This window comes from Physeter macrocephalus, chromosome 2, assembly GCF_002837175.3.
Source record: "Physeter macrocephalus isolate SW-GA chromosome 2, ASM283717v5, whole genome shotgun sequence".
In the NCBI taxonomy this organism is placed as follows: domain Eukaryota; kingdom Metazoa; phylum Chordata; class Mammalia; order Artiodactyla; family Physeteridae; genus Physeter; species Physeter macrocephalus.
In genome coordinates, this window is record NC_041215.1 from 109,990,892 (window position 1) to 110,009,595 (window position 18,704).

General features: G+C 37.6%; 1 protein-coding gene across 1 annotated transcript in view; it reads left to right on the forward strand.

The window, feature by feature from the left end:
- ADAM23 (ADAM metallopeptidase domain 23) overlaps positions 1 to 18,704 on the forward strand; it is a 160,896-nt gene that overhangs the window by 85,358 nt on the left and 56,834 nt on the right. Inside the window, exons 5-9 of the mRNA XM_024124688.1 lie at positions 10,280 to 10,362; positions 11,407 to 11,470; positions 15,357 to 15,429; positions 16,237 to 16,313; positions 18,005 to 18,070. Of these exons, the coding sequence (XP_023980456.1) occupies positions 10,280 to 10,362; positions 11,407 to 11,470; positions 15,357 to 15,429; positions 16,237 to 16,313; positions 18,005 to 18,070 (363 nt within the window). The remainder of the gene's footprint in view (positions 1 to 10,279; positions 10,363 to 11,406; positions 11,471 to 15,356; positions 15,430 to 16,236; positions 16,314 to 18,004; positions 18,071 to 18,704) is intronic.

Genomic DNA, 18,704 nt, shown 5'->3' on the forward strand with positions numbered 1-18,704 from the left:
TAGGCTGCATCTGGGGGGTTGTTGAATCTCCCTAAAAGTTAATGCTGCGGAAAGTGAACAGAAATGCTAAATCAAGCACGGGAACAGTGCTGCCTGGCATTTGTACGAAACAAAGCTTCTGTCAGCTGTGCCAGTGCTGTGAGCACTGCAGATGCTGAATCATGAGTCTGGAGAAGAGAAGATTGCATGAGACCTTTACAGACTCAGCAAATGAACCACCTTTGCAGGCTGCAGTAACCTGATCCAAACTTTTCACAAGAAGGTCTTTTTTTTTTTAAAAGAAATGAAATAGCTAATTGGCCTTCAGAGGTCATTTGAGGTCCCAAACCGAGGCCTTATCATGAATAAGACACGTCAAATCTTGCATCAGCTGTAACTAAAACTTAAAACAAAGGGTATTTTAACTCTGACAAAAGAAGTGTTCATTGCAGTTTGTTTTTGTAGTCATTGCTTTTTTCTTATTTATGACCAATTTTCTCCAGACAGTTTATATACCCAAACTTACTTGCTTTATATATAATGAATGAATGGTAACAGTCTGTTTTTTATGTGTATGTATCTATACAAACACTGCAAAACCTGAGATGATAAGGTACACATTATCTTGTGGGAGAATTTTTTTTTTTATATAAATTTATTTATTTATTTTTGGTTGTGTTGGGTCTTCATTTCTGTGCGAGGGCTTTCTCTAGTTGTGGCGAGCGGGGGCCACTCTTCATCGCGGTGCGCGAGCCTCTCACTATCGTGGCCTCTCTTGTTGCGGAGCACAGGCTCCAGACGCACAGGCTCAGTAGTTGCGGCTCACGGGCTTAGTTGCTCCGCGGCATGTGGGATCTTCCCAGACCAGGGCTCGAACCTCTGTCCCCTGCACTGGCAGGCAGATTCCCAACAACTGCGCCACCAGGGAAGCCCCGTGGGAGCATTTTTTAACCTAACAATATTATAAACATTTTAACATTCATTAAAAATTCTTCTAAACTTTTATTTTAAAAAAATGTATCATATTGTTTCCAATTCATTTGCTATAATTTGTTTAATCCCATAGTGATAGACATTTATTTATTTATTTATTTATTTATTTTTGCGGTACGCGGGCCTTTCACTGTTGTGGCCTCTCCCGTTGCGGAGCACAGGCTCCGGACGCGCAGGCTCAGCGGCCATGGCTCATGGGCCCAGCCGCTCCGCGGCAGGTGGGATCTTCCCGGACAGGGGCACGAACCCATGTCCCCTGCATCGGCAGGCGGACTCTCAACCACTGCGCCACCACGGAAGCCCGTGATAGACATTTAGATTGCTTCTACTCTTTCACTGTACAAATAACTTTAAGGAAAGGCCTTCCAGTTACATTTTGAACACTTCTTTAATAATTGATTAAGGATTAATTTTAACCCAGAGAATGGAATTTTCTGGGTTAAAGAGTTGGTATATTTTTAAGGCTTTTGCTACATATTGACAGTTTTTTTTTTTCTGAAAGTTTGTATAAATTCGTGCTCCTACTACCATTACATACACATTTTTAAAAGCATGTTTTTAAACTTCACATTGCCTTCCATGTTGTTTAAGAAAATCTTGGGCTTCCCTGGTGGCGCAGTGGTTGAGAGTCCGCCTGCCAATGCAGGGGACACGGGTTCGTGCCCTGGTCCGGGAGGATCCCACATGCCGCGGAGCCGCTGGGCCCGTGAGCCATGGCCGCTGAGCCTGCGCGTCCGGAGCCTGTGCTCCGCAACGGGAGAGACCACAGCAGTGAGAGGCCCGCGTACCGCAAAAAAAAAAAAAAAAAAAAAGAAAAAAAAAGAAAATCTTTGTATCAAGTACCAGCAAAGAAAATCAGTATGTAAGAATGGCTAGATTAAATAAACCTGTTTTTACACCTGTGCAACCTTTCTTCCAAAGATCTCAAACTATTTAGACAAAAGTACATGAACGTGCACGCGCACACACACACACACACACACACACACCATTATTCACATGACTAGGGAGGAACAGAATCACTAAGAGGCTACTTGGCTTTGAAGTGAAATCTAAATGTGGACGTTTAAAGTATTCTGGGAATTAGAGTCGAACAAAATGATGAACCACACTTTGGAGGAACCTGTCTAGGTCTTCCCATATCACAGCTATGAAGCCCCTACCTAGTTCCCACTTCTAGTTAAGAAGAGGCTAAAGTCTTAGGCTTTTACTTTTATTGGATGAAAGTGGGCTAAGTGGGCTTCTTTCCTTGTGAAGCAAATATAGGAACTGGAGAGATCAACAGATTAAGTAGGCAGTATAGAATAGGTGCCAGGTATTAGTAAACGCACGTGGAAGAACTTTCCTTCTGCACCAACAGAGCGATAGCTTTTGTTCGAGTTCCTAGCACAGTGCTTTGCACACAGTATGTGACAAAACAACTTTGTTGATTTGTTGGTCAACTTTGTTGATGAACCTATTAAAAATAAGTTAATTTTTAGTATGTCAGTTCTTCTAAAGGAGTTAGGCATCAGTATGATGGTATAATAGTTATTTTCAAATTTAATATATTTCTATTAAATCCCTTTCAGGTGAACCATTAACTTTAAATGCTTACTAATACTTTGGTAAGAACTGCCACCTGGCCAACAGTGTAAGACTGAATAGATAGATACAGTACTTCTGTTCCTACTTCCCTTTATTACTCTTCATCCTTATGGGGTGGGGAAATCGTCCTTTCCTAGCTCTATTTTCTCACCCTGGCTTCTTCCTGTCCCCTTGCTCCCTCTTGCCCAGGGAAAGAAGAACGACTTAACTAGTGGGAAGGAGCTGGGCACGGCTACATAGTCCTTTCCTCCCTTTTTTGGGTGAGATCCACCTCCCTATAGGAAGAGCACATTTTCTCTACTTGTTCTCAGTTATGCAGTGGCAGCCCTTGTGGGTGTGGGTGGGTTGGGGGAGGGTGTTGGTTATCCCATGTTGTCTGTGCCTTGGTGGGTAAGTCTGGCTAACTTAGGGGGCAGCATTAGTAGGCCCACTGGATTCTCAGCTGATCCTCTCCTCCAATGTAGCAACACTAAAATTGAAGGTGATATTTTCATCCCTATTTCACCTGTGTCAATCTCTCATTTGATTTTAAACTTGGATGGGTACCACTTCACACCCTCTAGGATGACTATAACCAAAAACATGGACAATAGCAAGTGCAGACAAGGATTTGGAGAACTGGAGCCCTCATATACTGTTGATGGGAATGGAAAATGGTGGATCTGCTTTGGAAAAGAGTTTGGCAGTTCCTCAAAAAATTAAGCATAGAATTATCTTGTGACCCAGCAATTCTACATCTCGGTATATATCCAAGTGAATTGAAAATGTATGTCTAAAAAAAAATTTGTACATGGATGTTTATAGCAGTGTTATTCGTAATAGCAAAAAAATGAAAACAAACCAAATGTCCATCAGTTGGTGAATAAATAAACAAAACATGGTATATTATTCAGCTATAAAAAGGAATGAAGTTCTGATTGGTACATGCTACAACATGGATGAATCTTATAAACATTAGGCTAAATGAAAGAAATTAGTTGCAAAGGACCACATATTATGTGGTTCCATTTATTTGAACTGTCCAGAGTAGGGAAATTCATAGAGGTTGAAAGTATATTAGTGGTTGCCAGGGGCTGGGGGAGGTTAGGGAGGTATAAGGAGGAATGGGGAATGACTGCTAATGGGCAAAGGATTTCCTTTCGAGGTGATAAAAATATCCTGGAATTAGAAAGTGGGGATTGTTACACAACCCTGTTTTAATATACTAAAAATCACTGAATTATACTCTATAAAAGAGCATCTTAAAATAAAAAACTTCTCAGGTAGGTAATGGGAGTTTATTTACCCACTGTCTCAACAAACATAAGTCCTCTGGTCCTTTCAGATTGGTCTTGTCACTTAGGCTCATGAAGAAGCCATTCTTATTTATCTATTAAACAGATACTGATTTCACGCACTCTGATCTAGTCACTGATCTAGGAGCTGGATGTGCATTAGTGAACCAAGCAGATAAAAATCCCTGTCCTTGTGGGTTCTATATTCTATTCTCGCCTTTGTTCTTTTGTCATTTTAATCACGTCGCCCTCCTAGAATGTTTTTATGCTTTCCTTATCAAATCATTACCATGGTTCATCTCAAGCTCACTTTGTCCATGAAGGCTTCTTGGCAGGGACTATAGTCAGAGGGGATGGGCTTCTGTGGGCAAGGCTCCTGACTGGGAGGCTAAAAAAATTCCCCAGGAAATTAAGAGAGCAGACCACACTGGCTCCTTACAAAGCTATTTTAAATTTGACTAGTATGATTTGTGTGAACTATTAAAAATGTATATGGCATTAAAATATATATAGTACAGCCAAACTGTTCTCATACCTGAACATGTTTTTCCCCTTGAGTTTAATGAAGGTAAATAATTAAACGGGTGTTGAGTTCTCAAGTTGTCCAGTTCTCTGAACTGTTTTTTGTATCCTTATTCTGTAGTATTCAAATTCAGGTACATGTGTCCCATTATAGATTTTTTAAAAAATGTATTTATTTATTTTTGGCTGCGCTGGGTCTTTGTTGATGCACGTGGGCTTTCTCTAGTTGTGGTGAGTGGGGGGCTACTCTTTGTTGCAGTGCACGGACTTCTCATTACGGTGGCTTCTCTTGTTGTGGAGCGTGGGCTCTAGGCACGTGGGCTTCAGTAGTTGTGGCACGTGGGCTCAGTAGTTGTGGCTCGCGGGCTCTAGAGCGCAGGCTCAGTAGTTGTGGTGCACGGGCTTAGTTGCTCCGCGGCATGTGGGCTTTCCTGGACCAGGGCTCGAACCCATGTCCCCTGCATTGGCAGGTGGATTCTTAACCACTGTGCCACCAAGGAAGCCCATAGATTTTTAAAAACTTATTTCTTTTTTTGCAACCAGCCCAATGATTTATTAAATAGATTGATATATCATGCTGGTTGACAAGTTTGAAGTATTTAAAGATATGCATATAGAATAATCACTTGAGTATAGTGTCAGAGTTTTTAATTACCATATTCAGAACCTGGAATATCATAATATACACATTTGTGAGATGTGGCCTGTGGAGTTTCTTTTCAAATGTTTATCCAGATGTACAGGAGTTGATTGAAAACATCAGTGCCTGGTCACCATGAATGCCCAGGTTTATGAGGGTTTCTTAAGCAATGAAGATAATAAGAATTGGCTGATTGAACTTTACTGAAGCAGATGAGATAATTAAACAGACACAAAGGTGGGGCAATTTTAAAATAAATTATATTGAAACGATAGGTTCTGTTTCCAATAGGTTCTATTTAAAATGAGTAAAATCAAAGGGGAAGGTGGGGGAGGGATAAATTAGGAGTATGGGGTTAAAATATACACCCTACTATATATAAACTAGATAACCAACAAGGACCTACTGTATTGTAGCACAAGGAACTATACTCAATATCTTGTAATAAGCTGTAATGTAAAAGAATCTAAAAAAGAATATAGACAGATAGATAAACTGAATCACTTTGCTGTATACCTGAAACTAACACAACATTGTAAGTCAACTATATTCCAATTTTAAAAAAAGAACAAAAGAAAGTGAAAAAAAAATAAAGTGAGTAGAATCAAATCATTCCTGTCATTCAGTCAATAATACCAGGGAGCCAAATCTTTTTTTTCCCTTGCCAAGTTATCACTAGACTCACAGAGCTGTTACACATCTGATTAGGAAATGTGTTAAAGGAGGCACATGACTTCGGTGTTTCATTATTTGCGGGAGTTGCCTGATGGTTTCCAGTGGGGTTGTTTGAGCATTATCTGGCTTGTGGGATTTTATGCGGAAGTGGTGGGCTGAGAAAGTTGGGGAGCCCACTTACTAGGATTTTTAAGTTCCTTTGACTACCCGGTAATCTTCATTTTTTTTTTTTTTTTTGCGGTATGTGGGCCTCTCACTGTTGTGGCCTCTCCCGTTGTGGAGCACAGGCTCTGGACGCGCGGCCATGGCTCACGGGCCCAGCCGCTCGGCGGCACGTGGGATCTTCCCAGACTGGGGCACGAACCCATGTCCCCTGCATCGGCAGGCGGACTCTCAACCACTGCGCCACCAGGGAAGCCCGTAATCTTCATTTATTAGATGTTCCATTTTTGTTGAATATAAGTAACTGACTGACCGTTTTTAATCTGAAAATGCTGATGCCCATGGAGGCACACATAGACTTGTGTCATGTGCTGAATGAGCCCTTTTTGGTTCTCCTGTCTGCTGTTTGCCTAGTCACAGATCTGTGATCCACTCATAAGTGGTGACCTCGAAGGGTCTGGTCAGCACTCTTGAACTGTCTGAGGCCTTCCTGATTGGAGAAAGAAACACTGGAGCCTGAAGTTGTGGGATTTAGTTTGGCTTTTTGCTGTCTTTGGCAGAGCCTTTTAGCACTTTGTGAGTGTCTTCCTATTTGTACATAGAGATAGCAGTTGCAGTGAGACAGTGAGTGTTCCAGATAGCTAGCTCCTTGGGTGGAGGCACCCCCAGAGCTGACTACTCAGTGTCTTCATTAACGAGGCCCTCTGCAAGGGGCCCCTCTGCAGTGACCCGCTCCTCTCATCCTGATATCCAAGAGGGAATACGTCTTCTTAACGGGGATTTATTTAATATGAAATACCCGAAGATGTTACTTTGTAGTGGTGTTAACAAAATGCTGCATACTCTGGAGAGTTGCCAAACAGTATTTTTCTGGTGATGCTTTCTCAAAAACTTGGTATAAATTTAGCAATAAGAAACTCAGAAAATCCTCTAATGCTACTAATACTAACACTAAATTAGAACCTGCCAAATTGCTTATAGTGCTTAATATAATTCCACAATCTAGATATTAAAGCTTTCTTATGATGATAAACATCAGGGATTAGATGTTACCACAAATATCATTTGAAGTCGAGAAAATATGGTGATCCACATCCAGATATACAGTGAACCAAACAGTTCCCTTCAGATAATATTCTGCCTTAATTAAAACGGGTACCAATGACCTTTATACTGAGAGAGCATCAACCTTCAGCAAGTGAATGAAACTGAAATCTAAGAAAGGACTTGGAAATATTTTTTGGGGGGGAAAAGATTGTTTGTAGGAAAATCTAAAAAACAGAGCTCTTCTTAGAAAGGTCAAGTAAATATGACAGTGTTTGCTGTGTACTTCTAACAATCACCTGACTTAAGATAGCCTTTTGGTGTGACACAAAGTGCTAAATAACTGGTTTGATGGAATTTACAGTTACCTATGGTTGTTTTTAGAATCATGGGAAGAGTCTGAAATTTAATTGCTGAATATCGACCTGGATTCTCAAATTACTGAAATGTGTGATGCCATTTGTGCTTATAAGTTCCAGAGTTGAAAATGCAAATAGAAGTTGACATATTATATAGAAGTCAATATTTATATACAGAGTTGCTCTTTGAGAACGGAAAAGCAATCCTTCACAAAATAGTAAAAATACTAGAATACCAATTTTAGAAACCAACATTGAAAGTGTGTATTATAGTTACTAAAAGGAAACAAACTGAGTTGGTTGGGGAGTGGTGATTTGATGGGTGGGTGAACCCCTTTAGGCACTTAAGTAGCCTCTGAGGCTATTGTAATACACTTTAATAAGCAGTGATCAAGATGAATGAAAATCATTAATAAAAAGTCAAAGTCAGTATTCTCTTTAAGGAATTTGTGATTAACATATACACACTACTGTATATAAAATAGGTAACCAACAAGGACCTGCTGTATAGCACAGGGAACTATATTCAATATTTTGTAATTACCTATACGGGAAAAGAATCTGAAAAAAATGAGATATATATGTATGTATAACTGAATCCCTTTGCGATACACCTGAAACTAACACAACATTGTAAATCAACTCTACTTCAATATAAAATAAATAAATAAGTAAAAGAAAACAAATAGGAAGCTTCTGGTTAGGCAATGTGGATTCAGTGCTTATATTTATCTCAATTTCCTGGTAATAAGACACTCAAATAACAGTTAAGGAATTTTAAAAAAGGGTGTAAGGGCTTCCCTGGTGGCGCATTGGTTGAGAGTCCGCCTGCCGAGGCAGGGGACACAGGTTCGTGCCCCGGTCCGGGAAGATCCCACATGCCGCAGAGCGGCTGGGCCCGTGAGCCATGGCCGCTGAGCCTGCGCGTCCGGAGCCTGTGCTCCGCAACGGGAGAGGCCGCAGCAGTGAGAGACAAAAAAAAAAGGGTGTAAACTCACAAGGATAAAGATAAGAGCAGAGAAGACAGCTGATTAGAGGTGTCCGTAAAATTGTAGGTGATAGAAAGCAGACGGATGAGGAGTAGTTGTCTTAGGTTTGAGTTTTTTCTTGCTTTGCTAAGTTCCGCTGGGACAAAACCAAGCTGAACAAAGCCAACTTGTGTCCCTGCACCCAGAAAGCCCCAGGAATTGAAGGTGCCAGAAAACAGAAAGATTGGTTGAAAGTCTACATGGAGAAGGTACTAAATTCCTGATCTACTCCCTACCCCAGATAGACAGGCAGCCATTCCTTCTCTACTCTGGTAGAAGGGCTCAGCTTGTAGAGAAAAATGGAAAGGACGGGTGTTATCAGAGAAATAATAGAAGTTTCCCAGAACTGAAGTGCATGCGTTTTCTTTTTTTAAATATTTTAATGGATATATTATTTATTACCTGCACTGCCACAGGCTCAAACATGTTTCATGAAGAGTCTGAGTTTTTTATTTTTTAATCTTTATTTTATATTGGAGTATAGTTGATTTACAATGTTGTGTTACTTTCCGGTGTACAGCAAAGTGATTCAGTTACATATATTATGCATATATCCATTCTTTTTCAGATTCTTTTCCCATATAGATTATTACAGAATATTGGGTAGAGTGCATTTTCTTGATTCAAGGGTGCCGCAGAGTGCGTGCCCAGTGCAATCAGTAAGCAAAGTCCTCACTGAGGCACATCCTGAGATTTTGTGAAAATGGGTGTGAATAGAATTTCCTACAGTCTTCTTGAAAGGGGAAAAATAGATTGTATAGACAGTGTCAACAATTAGAATAATTTCCAGTTCTCAACAGCAACATTAGAAGCTTTAAGACCGTGCACAATGCCTTTGAAATGCTGAGAGAAAATAATTTCCTGTCTAGAATTCTCTACCCACCCACAAGATCAATCTAGTGTGAAGACAGAAAAAGGAGTTTTCAAACATGCAAGTTCTCATCAAGTTTATCTTCTACAAACACTTTTTCAACAAATTACCAGGGGATGTATACCTCCAGGAAAGGGTACCTTGAATGGAGAAGACATGGGATCTAGGATTCAATACAGAAAGGGGACAAAGGAGTTCCCAGGATGATGCTACAGACAAGTCCTGTAAAGCGGCTGTGCATCAGGCCCAGCAGGAGGGTGGAGCAAGAGGGGTGTCTCCAGGAACAAAACAGATGTGATAAATTACCTGATGTGCTTGACCATACTAGAAGAGTTGTAGATAATGTTTTAGATAATAGGGTCTATGTACGTGCTAAATACATGGAAAAGCAGAGAAGAAAATAAAAGTTCTCAAAAAAATTTTAAATGGAGCAAAAAAGACAAGGTAGTCAGAGTGGCACAGCTATGAACAAGATGTGCATAGTCATAATACAAACACTAAATATCAATTTAACCAAAAGCCTGTGATGTGTGTTGGAATGTATGGGGGGTGAGAGGGGATTTCAAGATTCTATATTAGGAAGGTAATTTCTAAAGTGAAATAAATCAGGACATAACAGTATAAATATTCCATTCAGAAATACACTGGTAAACAACAGAAGAAACAGCTAAAAGTGTTAAAAATGTGTGGGTGGTGAGAGAAAGCGACAGGAAACTGCTGTGTTTTTTAAAACAGTCCTCGCAGTTACTATTTGCCTTTGAAAACTAAGTTCATGTATTAGTTCTTAAAAAATTAAAAAACTGATTTTAAAAGGTAAGAAAGCAAATCCCCAAGCTTTGTGTAGTTTTCCATAAAAAATGATTCTGAACAGCACCTTTGGGGGCTGCAAAGGTATATAAGTTGTTCCAGTTGCATTGGTGTCTTAGTCCTCTGTTAAAGGCTTTTCTCCTTCATTACATTGAGTATACACCTGCTTCTTATAGAAAAGTTGAAAAATCTCCTAGTGCTCTTTGAGATTTCCTATCAAACAGGAGGAGTTTCTAGGATCATCCTTGCCTTTCTTTTTGCTTTACAGGATCATCCCAAAGAGTGAATCGTGATGGAGAAAGCATAATTTATCAATGAAATCTTCTTCTGCATTGCAGGGTGGAGAGCACTGTTATTACCATGGAAACATCAGAGGTATCAAGGACTCCAGGGTGGCTCTGTCGACCTGCAATGGACTTCAGTATGTGGGACTGTCATTGGGAGAATGAACTTGGTTTCATCCATTCACCCTTTCCATCTTGTCTTTCATAGTTATTTTAGTGACTCTTCTGTACCAGTCCTGGGTTAGACAGTGGATGTGGAGTCATGAACAAGGAGGGCAAAGTCCCTGCTCTCTTAACACATAGAGTTTGCTGGTGATTTAGAGATTAAACAAATGATTATACAGATTATTATTTAATTGCCATTTTGGTGGGTACTGTGAAGGGGAAGGACAGGGACTTTTGGGATGACCGACCCTAGTCCAGAAAGGTTTCCCAGAGGTATCCCCCAGAGGAACTATCACTCAGCGTAACCTAAGGATAAGCAGGAGGTGGCCAGGCAAGGGTGGGGTTCTAAAGAGAGGAGCCCATGCTTCAGCTTTCAGACAGGGTCTTGAAAAACATCTGTAGGTGCCTTTTAGACTCGAACACAGTAACACTTAATGTTAAGGTCTGTTGTGGCCATGTGATGAAAGAGATCTTGAAAATCCTATCTCCACACTTTATAAAAAAATCCTGTGTCTCTCAAAATTAAATGCGATTTTCAACACAGAGTCTTAATGGAAATTCGCAACTTGCAAGCATAAAGATACTTCTGTTTGCCTTTTCAGAATCAGATGGTTTTAGCTTTTCTTTATACATGAAGAACCTATTTTCTCACAGATGATATTGGATTTGCATAACAAATTTGTGCTAGTTGTACATGGTTCTGTAATAATAACTTGAGATACTGGAACAGCATGAATAGTTCTATCCCAGTTTAATCTTCTTATCTGTCCATTTAATTTCAAAAACTCATTATGCCAGATATAATGTGTATGCACTTGGTGTACACTTTTTACACTCTGTGTAGCCTATATATTGTCTCTAGTGCAGTGGTGGGACCACAGTGTGACTCCATGCAGGTATGTGAATTTGATTTGGGACAGTATAAAGGTATTTATTCAGATACACTCTTTATTTTTAAAGACATACTATGTTTGCTGTATTTGTTAACTCTCTGCTCCTGTGGTTTATTTTCATAGTGGTATGTTTGAAGATAATACCTTTGTGTATATGGTAGAACCACTGGAGCTGGTTCATGATGAGGTGAGTCTGACTGACATCAATTTCCTTATGGTTTCCTTTTCCTTACTTTCCCAGCATCTTTGTTTTTGAGCAATAAAGAGGCAATCTGGTAGATTTCAAAGTGCATTTATCTATAGCACCTTATTTCACACTTGGACTGATACCAGGAGTTTTGAAGCTTAAGTTACACATCCCAGATCACATACCAGTAAGGCATGGTAAGAGGCATCAAACCTAGGTTTTCTAAAGCTAAGACCAGTTCTTCCCAGTCTACTGAAAGAGCAGAGAGGATGCTTTATTTTGTACTGACCACCTTGTTTTCCTTTAAGCTAGCTTTTATTCTCACAGTCTTTAGATAATTGTATGACTGTAAGCAAGTACATAACTTTTGTGAGTCTAAGAATCTTCAGTGGGGAAATCTGTGTGTTGAACTAAGATTACATTATACAATATTTAGTTTTCTTTTGAGATAGGGCAGAAAATAATGTTAGGAGTCATGTATAGGCCAGCAACCTAGATAAGAAATCAAGAAGACATTATGCTGAGTGAAATAAATCAGCCAGGGAAAAACAAATACTGTATAATTTCACTTACATGTGGAATCTAAAAAAACTGAACTCATGTAAACAGAGAATAGATTAGTGGTTACCAGAGGCCAGTGGGGGAAATGAATGAAAATGGTCGAAAGGTACAAACTTCCAGTTATAAGATAAATTCTGGGGATGTAATGTACAACATGTAACTATCGTTAACAATACAGTATTGTATATTTGAAAGCGCTAAGAGAATAGATTTTCAAAGTTCTCATCACAAGAAAAAAATGTGTAACTATGTGAGGTGATGGATGTTAGCTAAACTTATTGTGGTGATCATTGTGTAATATATACATATATCAAATCATTATGTTGTACACTTTAAACTTATCCAATGCTATATTTCAATAAGATCTCAATAAAACTGGAAAAAAGTAAATCATGAACTCTAATCATGTTGCTCACTAATAGAAGGCAACCAAATTTAATATTTAATATATATATATATTAAAAAATATTGTAATGAAGGCTTTCTATATACTGGGTAGTATTTTAGGAGCTGGGGATACAGTGGTGAACAAAATAGACACAGAGCCTGAGCCTAGTAGGGCTTGTAATCTACAGGGGCAGAGACAGGAATAAATAGGTTAATAAGTAATTGCATATGGTATGTTAGATAGTGCGTGCTAAGGAGAAAAAATGAAGCCAGGAAAGTGGAGAGGAGAGTTAAAATTTATATTTTAACACACAATGAGGTGGTGAGTTTTGAATGAAGACCCTCAGGAAATTAGGGGGCTGGAAAAGCATTGCAGGAGAAGAGCAAATGCAAAGGCCCTGAGGCAGGAGTATTCCCAGCGTGTTCTAGGAACTGTGAGGAACCCAACTAGGTTGGAGAGGAGCAGACAGGGGAGAATGGTAGGAGGTGAAGGCACTAAGAGGTAACAGTAGGGGAGTCATATCAGTGAAAAGAGCTGCTAATGGGAAAAGAATATTTTGAAAGTGATAGAGTCAGGATATTGCAATCATTGATGGGGAACAGAAAATGTTTTTTTTTTTAATCTTTAGAGATTTCAAATGTAGACAAAATAATTTTGAGATAGGAAATAGTCATTCAGGCTATTGACAAGAACAGTTGACAAACGTTTATTTTCTTTATGTTGCTGTGTATGTATGACTATGGGGTAATTTCAAATTTGAGGCAGAAAAGTCATTAAGTTTTAAATGTTTTATGTTTGAATAAACCAGCATTATTTTTCAACTAGTAATTATAAAAATGACCAGATAATGAAGACCATCCCACCTAGATAAAGACATTTTGATTAAGTAAAATATTTTTCCCCTACTCCAATTGTAGGTAGATAGCCTGTACACAGCAAAATTATTTGACTCATCAAGCAAAAAATTGACTTTGATTTCTGGCATTGATTAATGGCCCTGTGACTCTAAAACAAAACAAAACAAAACAAAAACAAAAGCAAAGAACAAAACAAAAAACCCAAAATAACAACTCCCTAAGCCTTGAGTTTTTAAATAGGTAAAATGAGATAATTTTTCATTACATCCCTAGTAGGACAATTTTACACATTTGATGAATTAATAAATATATGTGACTATGTCTATTAAACTCTTGAAGAAATTTATAAACTGTTATTATCATAATGTTTAAAGCGTTGCTTTTGCATTGTTAAACCCATAATCATATTCTTTACGAGCTGATTGTTATATACTTCATGCCTTTTCTTTTTTGCCTTCCTTTTTTACTGCCTGCCTTTCATTCATGATGTAATGATTACATAATCATGTAATGATTTATCCTCATTTTCATCATGGGTAGAGGGAAAGGAACAGTGCTTGAAACTTTAAATTAGTCAGTTTTTAAAATTATGTTGCTAGTTGTGAGTTTCATCACTCTATGTATCTTTCTTTTCACCTGATACCAGAATTAAGAGTTTAGTCTACTTGAATTTAGATTAAAAAAAAATACAGTCCATTAAAAAAATTTTTAATTATTTATTTATTTAAACTGTGTTGGGTCTTCGTTGCTGCATGCGGGTTTTCTCTAGTTGCTGTGAGCGGGGGCTACTCTTCGTTGCGGTGCGCGGGCTTCTCATTGCGGTGGCTTCTCTTGTTGAGGAGCACGGGCTCCAGGTGCACGGGCTTCTGTAGTTGTGGCACACGGTCTTAGTTGCTCTATGGCATGTGGAATCTTCCCGGTCCAGGGCTTGAACCTGTGTCTCCTGCATTGGCAGGCGGATTCTTAACCACTGCGTCACCAGGGAAGTCTGAATTTAGATTTTTGATGTTTAGTTTATAATTATTATTAATTTTAGTATGCTTTATAATAAGTCCAGTAATATGGATCAAGTATTTATAGTAAGAATTCATGTTATTTCTCAAGTAATAAATAAAGAGCAAAACTTTTCATTATTGTAAGTCTTTTATGTAATCTATTAAGAACACTTTTAAAAATAACTTTTCTGATTATAAAACACTGTAAGGAATTTGGAAAAGCAAATTAAGCAAATACTTAACCAAATAGTAATTATCCATCATCCCATTCCCCAGAGATAACTTCTCCTCACTTTTCAGTGTACATTCTTCCAGTTTTTCAATGTTATGTTCCCAATTTTCAAAAATAAATTAAATCATTATTTTGTAATATAATTTTAACTCAACAATGTATCTCTCTGAGCCTCAATATTTTAATTTGTAAAATGGGGATAAAATATGCACTGTATGGAGTTCTTGTGAGGATTAAATTGGCTGACACACACTATGCACTCAGTAATGGAAGCTAATAGTAGTGATGGAAATAAGACTTTTCTAAAAGTATAGTATCTAGGGCAAAGGATATGAATATTTTCCAGATTGTTGATAGAATTGCTAAATTTCTCTCTGAACTATGCTACCAATTTACTCCTACCAGCAGTGTGAAAGTGTTTTGCCTTGCAACTATAATTGACTAGAGTTATCATAATTTTTAAACCTTTGCCAACTTGATGTCAGTAATTGGTATATCTTTTTATTTGCATTTTGAAGGAGTGTTCAAGTAGTATTCACCTTTTAAAAAATATATTCATTGACCATTTGTGTTTTTTTCTTGTGAATTTCCTATTCATGGCTTTGAAGAAAGCCAAGGTTTAAGAGTAGCTAATGAAACTATGGTTTTATCTAAACTGGGGCAATTGGATGATGCTCTATTTTATTTAAAATTCAAGTTTCAATAAACCATCTACTTTTCATTTTTGATAACTAACACATCAGCATATAAATGTTTCCATTTTAGGAAAGATATTAGAGAAAGTGCTAACACTGTTCCGTAGAGGTGTGATCACATCTTGCTTTTTAATTGACTACAATTGTTTTTGTTTCAGAAAAGCACAGGTCGACCACACATAATCGAGAAAACCTTGGCAGGACAATATTCTAAGCAAATGAAGAATCTCAGTAAGTTTTAATTAAAGAAGCCATTCTATTTTATGTACTAGGAGCCTTGACTTGGAGCTCAGTGGACATGCAGGCTTGTTGGGAAATGGAGCAGGTTTGAGGTCTGGAGTGAGCAGTTTGGGTGGGCAGTGGAGTGAACTGTGGTTTTCGTGTAATGAAGCATGGAGAGTCATTTCTGATGGAAAGACTGAAATATGAAGCCCAGAAGTAAAGCTGTGTTAGGAACTGGAGAGTGTGGCCAGATTTAACAGAGTGATTTACAGGGAGGTTCATCCTTAGATTTTCCTGGAAGTTTGCTGCTCTTTAACCAACTTTTAGTGTCTTATGCTCTTGTCCTGTGGCATCTCAAGCATGCTGATTTGGCAAAAGCTTCTTTTGGATTATTGGAGTATGTGATGTTACTTCTGTATATTAATACCCAAAATCTTTAGTAATTTATGCAAAAGCTTATGCCACACATTACTTTTAATTCTAAAATGAATTAAGCATAGTAGAATTCTTCTAAATTTTCAGATATCCAGGGTCAGGTGTTTGTAGATGAAATACGCATGTTCCAAGGAGTCTTGAATAGCTCATATTTTTTCATGAGGTTTGGAAGAAAATTATACCTTTGAATTATATTAATATTTGTGACTATGAAAATGTGAAATATTTAATGATTGGTGTGCTTTTTTCACCTTAGCTTATTTTGATTTTGAGATGACAAATGCTATCAGTGCTACTATTCCTTCATATAATATTTTAAAAACATTCTCCCATTGAAATGCAGTCAAACATAAATTTTGGTATTCTTTTTCTTTTGCACAGGTATGGAAAGCAGTGACCAGTGGCCCTTCCTATCTGAATTACAGTGGTTGAAAAGGAGAAGGAAGAGAGCAGTGAATGTGAGTGTGGCGTTGAGTCGTAGGCGGGGCTCTTTCACTCAAATTGTGTGCCTGTCATCACACTGTGGCTAAGTGTACCTAAAACGGTTTAGATTTGGGCAATTTCCTCTTACAAACAAAACCCAAAACCAAAATACCCTATGATTTGAGTCTTATGGGCATGGTGCTTTTTATTCAGCTTTGTCTGTAAGTGATATAAACTGATTTTGATGTTCTATGAACCCTGAAGGCATCTAAGAATGTATTGTTTTAGCTCTATTTTCAAAGCATTTTTCTTATGAAAATTGCAGTGCATTTTTTCTATTGAAGGTAGAGCAGGCTTTTTATTTGTTTATTTTTTTCTGGTATGACTTATCATATAAAATAATCTACTAACAAAAAAGTAGGGGAAGAGTTAGGTTTTGAAATGTTGACTAACCATGCTTATTTGTATTTCTTTTCAAATTAAAAAGTTATACCACACTTTGAAGCTGGATGTGTTTTTCTGAACAGAATAAATCTCTTTGACCATTAGTAGCATGATAGTTACTAAATAAGAATCATGTAATTATATAATCAACAACTGTCATAGAGCTCCCATGTATTGATAAATGTATAGGGGCTTTGTAACTGAAATTATCTTCCTAGTCTATTTCATAATAGATTAGAAAGCTGTAATGATGGGGACTGTTTAGTAATTACATGGTGAATGCTATGTAACCAAAAATTAATTCCATGGCATATAGATTGCATGGTAATTTGCTAGATAACTTAATGAGTAATTATACTGAAAATTGCACACTTTAGATAATGTTTTGCTGAATGTACTTTTGTGAAAAAATTAGACCACCAGCCATCAAAAACTTGGTTGTAGGTCAAATCATCCTCTTTTATGAGTCTGTCTTTGTATTATGGTGATTATGGAAACAATTTTTTTTAACTTAGAGATCTCTTTTTGCTTACTCTTGAAGATGCAGTTGGTAATAAGTTTTATATAGGCTATTGATGTTTCACTACAGCCCGCCCCTATCAAATACAACTGATCAATGATCATGTACTCTTCCAACTATGAAAAAGAAATAAAAGTCCAAACGACAGCTAAAGTCCTTAGCCCTTCCTCTTAAAGGATTATCTAGTAGTAATCAAAATTTAGAAGAATTCAGAATATTGTAACTGTCAACATTTGTTCCTTTGAGAAGTTGTGTGGTTAAGAATTAGTACATTATTATGAGAATTTCACTCCACTGAATTAAGGTTTCTATATGATTACATTGTACCTGTTCCAGATGTACTGTGCTATTCTTATTAAAGTTTTGTACAGTTTTTCTTTGAAGTTTTGAGTAGATGTGAATATTTTTATCATATCTTAATGCCAAAGAAATTGAGATTTATTTTAACAGAATTACACTGAACATTTTTCTCTAGAATATTTTTACATATAAAAATAAAATAAAAACAACATGAGCTCTCTCTATCTGGATGAATACTTTAATGATAATTAAATACAGTTCTTTTCTGAATGCTTGTATGTTTACCCACACTTTACAGTCACTTTTTTTTTCATTTCCCTGACCGAGTTTCTTTGAGGATGTTCATAAAGTGAGCAGCAAAGAGTTCTTCTGAAATTCAAAGTCAGTCTACCACTTAACAGTCAGCATCAGAGATATTTTCTATCAGCCACCATTCTGACCACATATTTTTATTTTTCACAGCCATCTCGTGGTGTGTTTGAAGAAATGAAATATTTGGAACTTATGATTGTTAATGATCACAAAACGGTAAGAATATAGAATCAATGAATTTTAGATCCGACAGCTTACTTAAGAAAGAATAATAATCTTTTGTTAACTTCTGTCAAAATAAAATGTGATTCAGTGCTTGAAAGACATATGAAAACAATTATTTTCCTCCATTGGCCCTTCTTGAAGATAAAGTAGGAACTTTCTTAACCATACTCTGCTTAACCATTTCCCTTATAAAATATCTTGGTTGCTACCATATGACCCAGCAATCCCACTATTGGGCATATACCCAGAGAAACCATAATTCAAAAAAACACATGCACCCCAATGTTCATAGCAGCACTACTTACAATAGCCAGGACATGGAAGCAACCTAAACGTCCATTGACAGAGGAATGGATAAAGAAGATGTGGTACATATATACAATGGAATATTACTCAGCCATAAAAAGGAATGAAATTGGGTCAGTTGTAGAGATGTGGATGGACCTAGAGAGTGTCATAAAGAGTGAAGTAAGTCAGAAAGAGAAAAGCAAATATCGTATAATAACGCGTATATGTGGAATCTAGAAAAATGGTATAGATGATCTTAGTTGCAAAGCAGAAACAGAGACACAGACTTAGAGAACAAATGTATGGATACCAAGGGGGAAAGGAGTGGGGTGGGAGG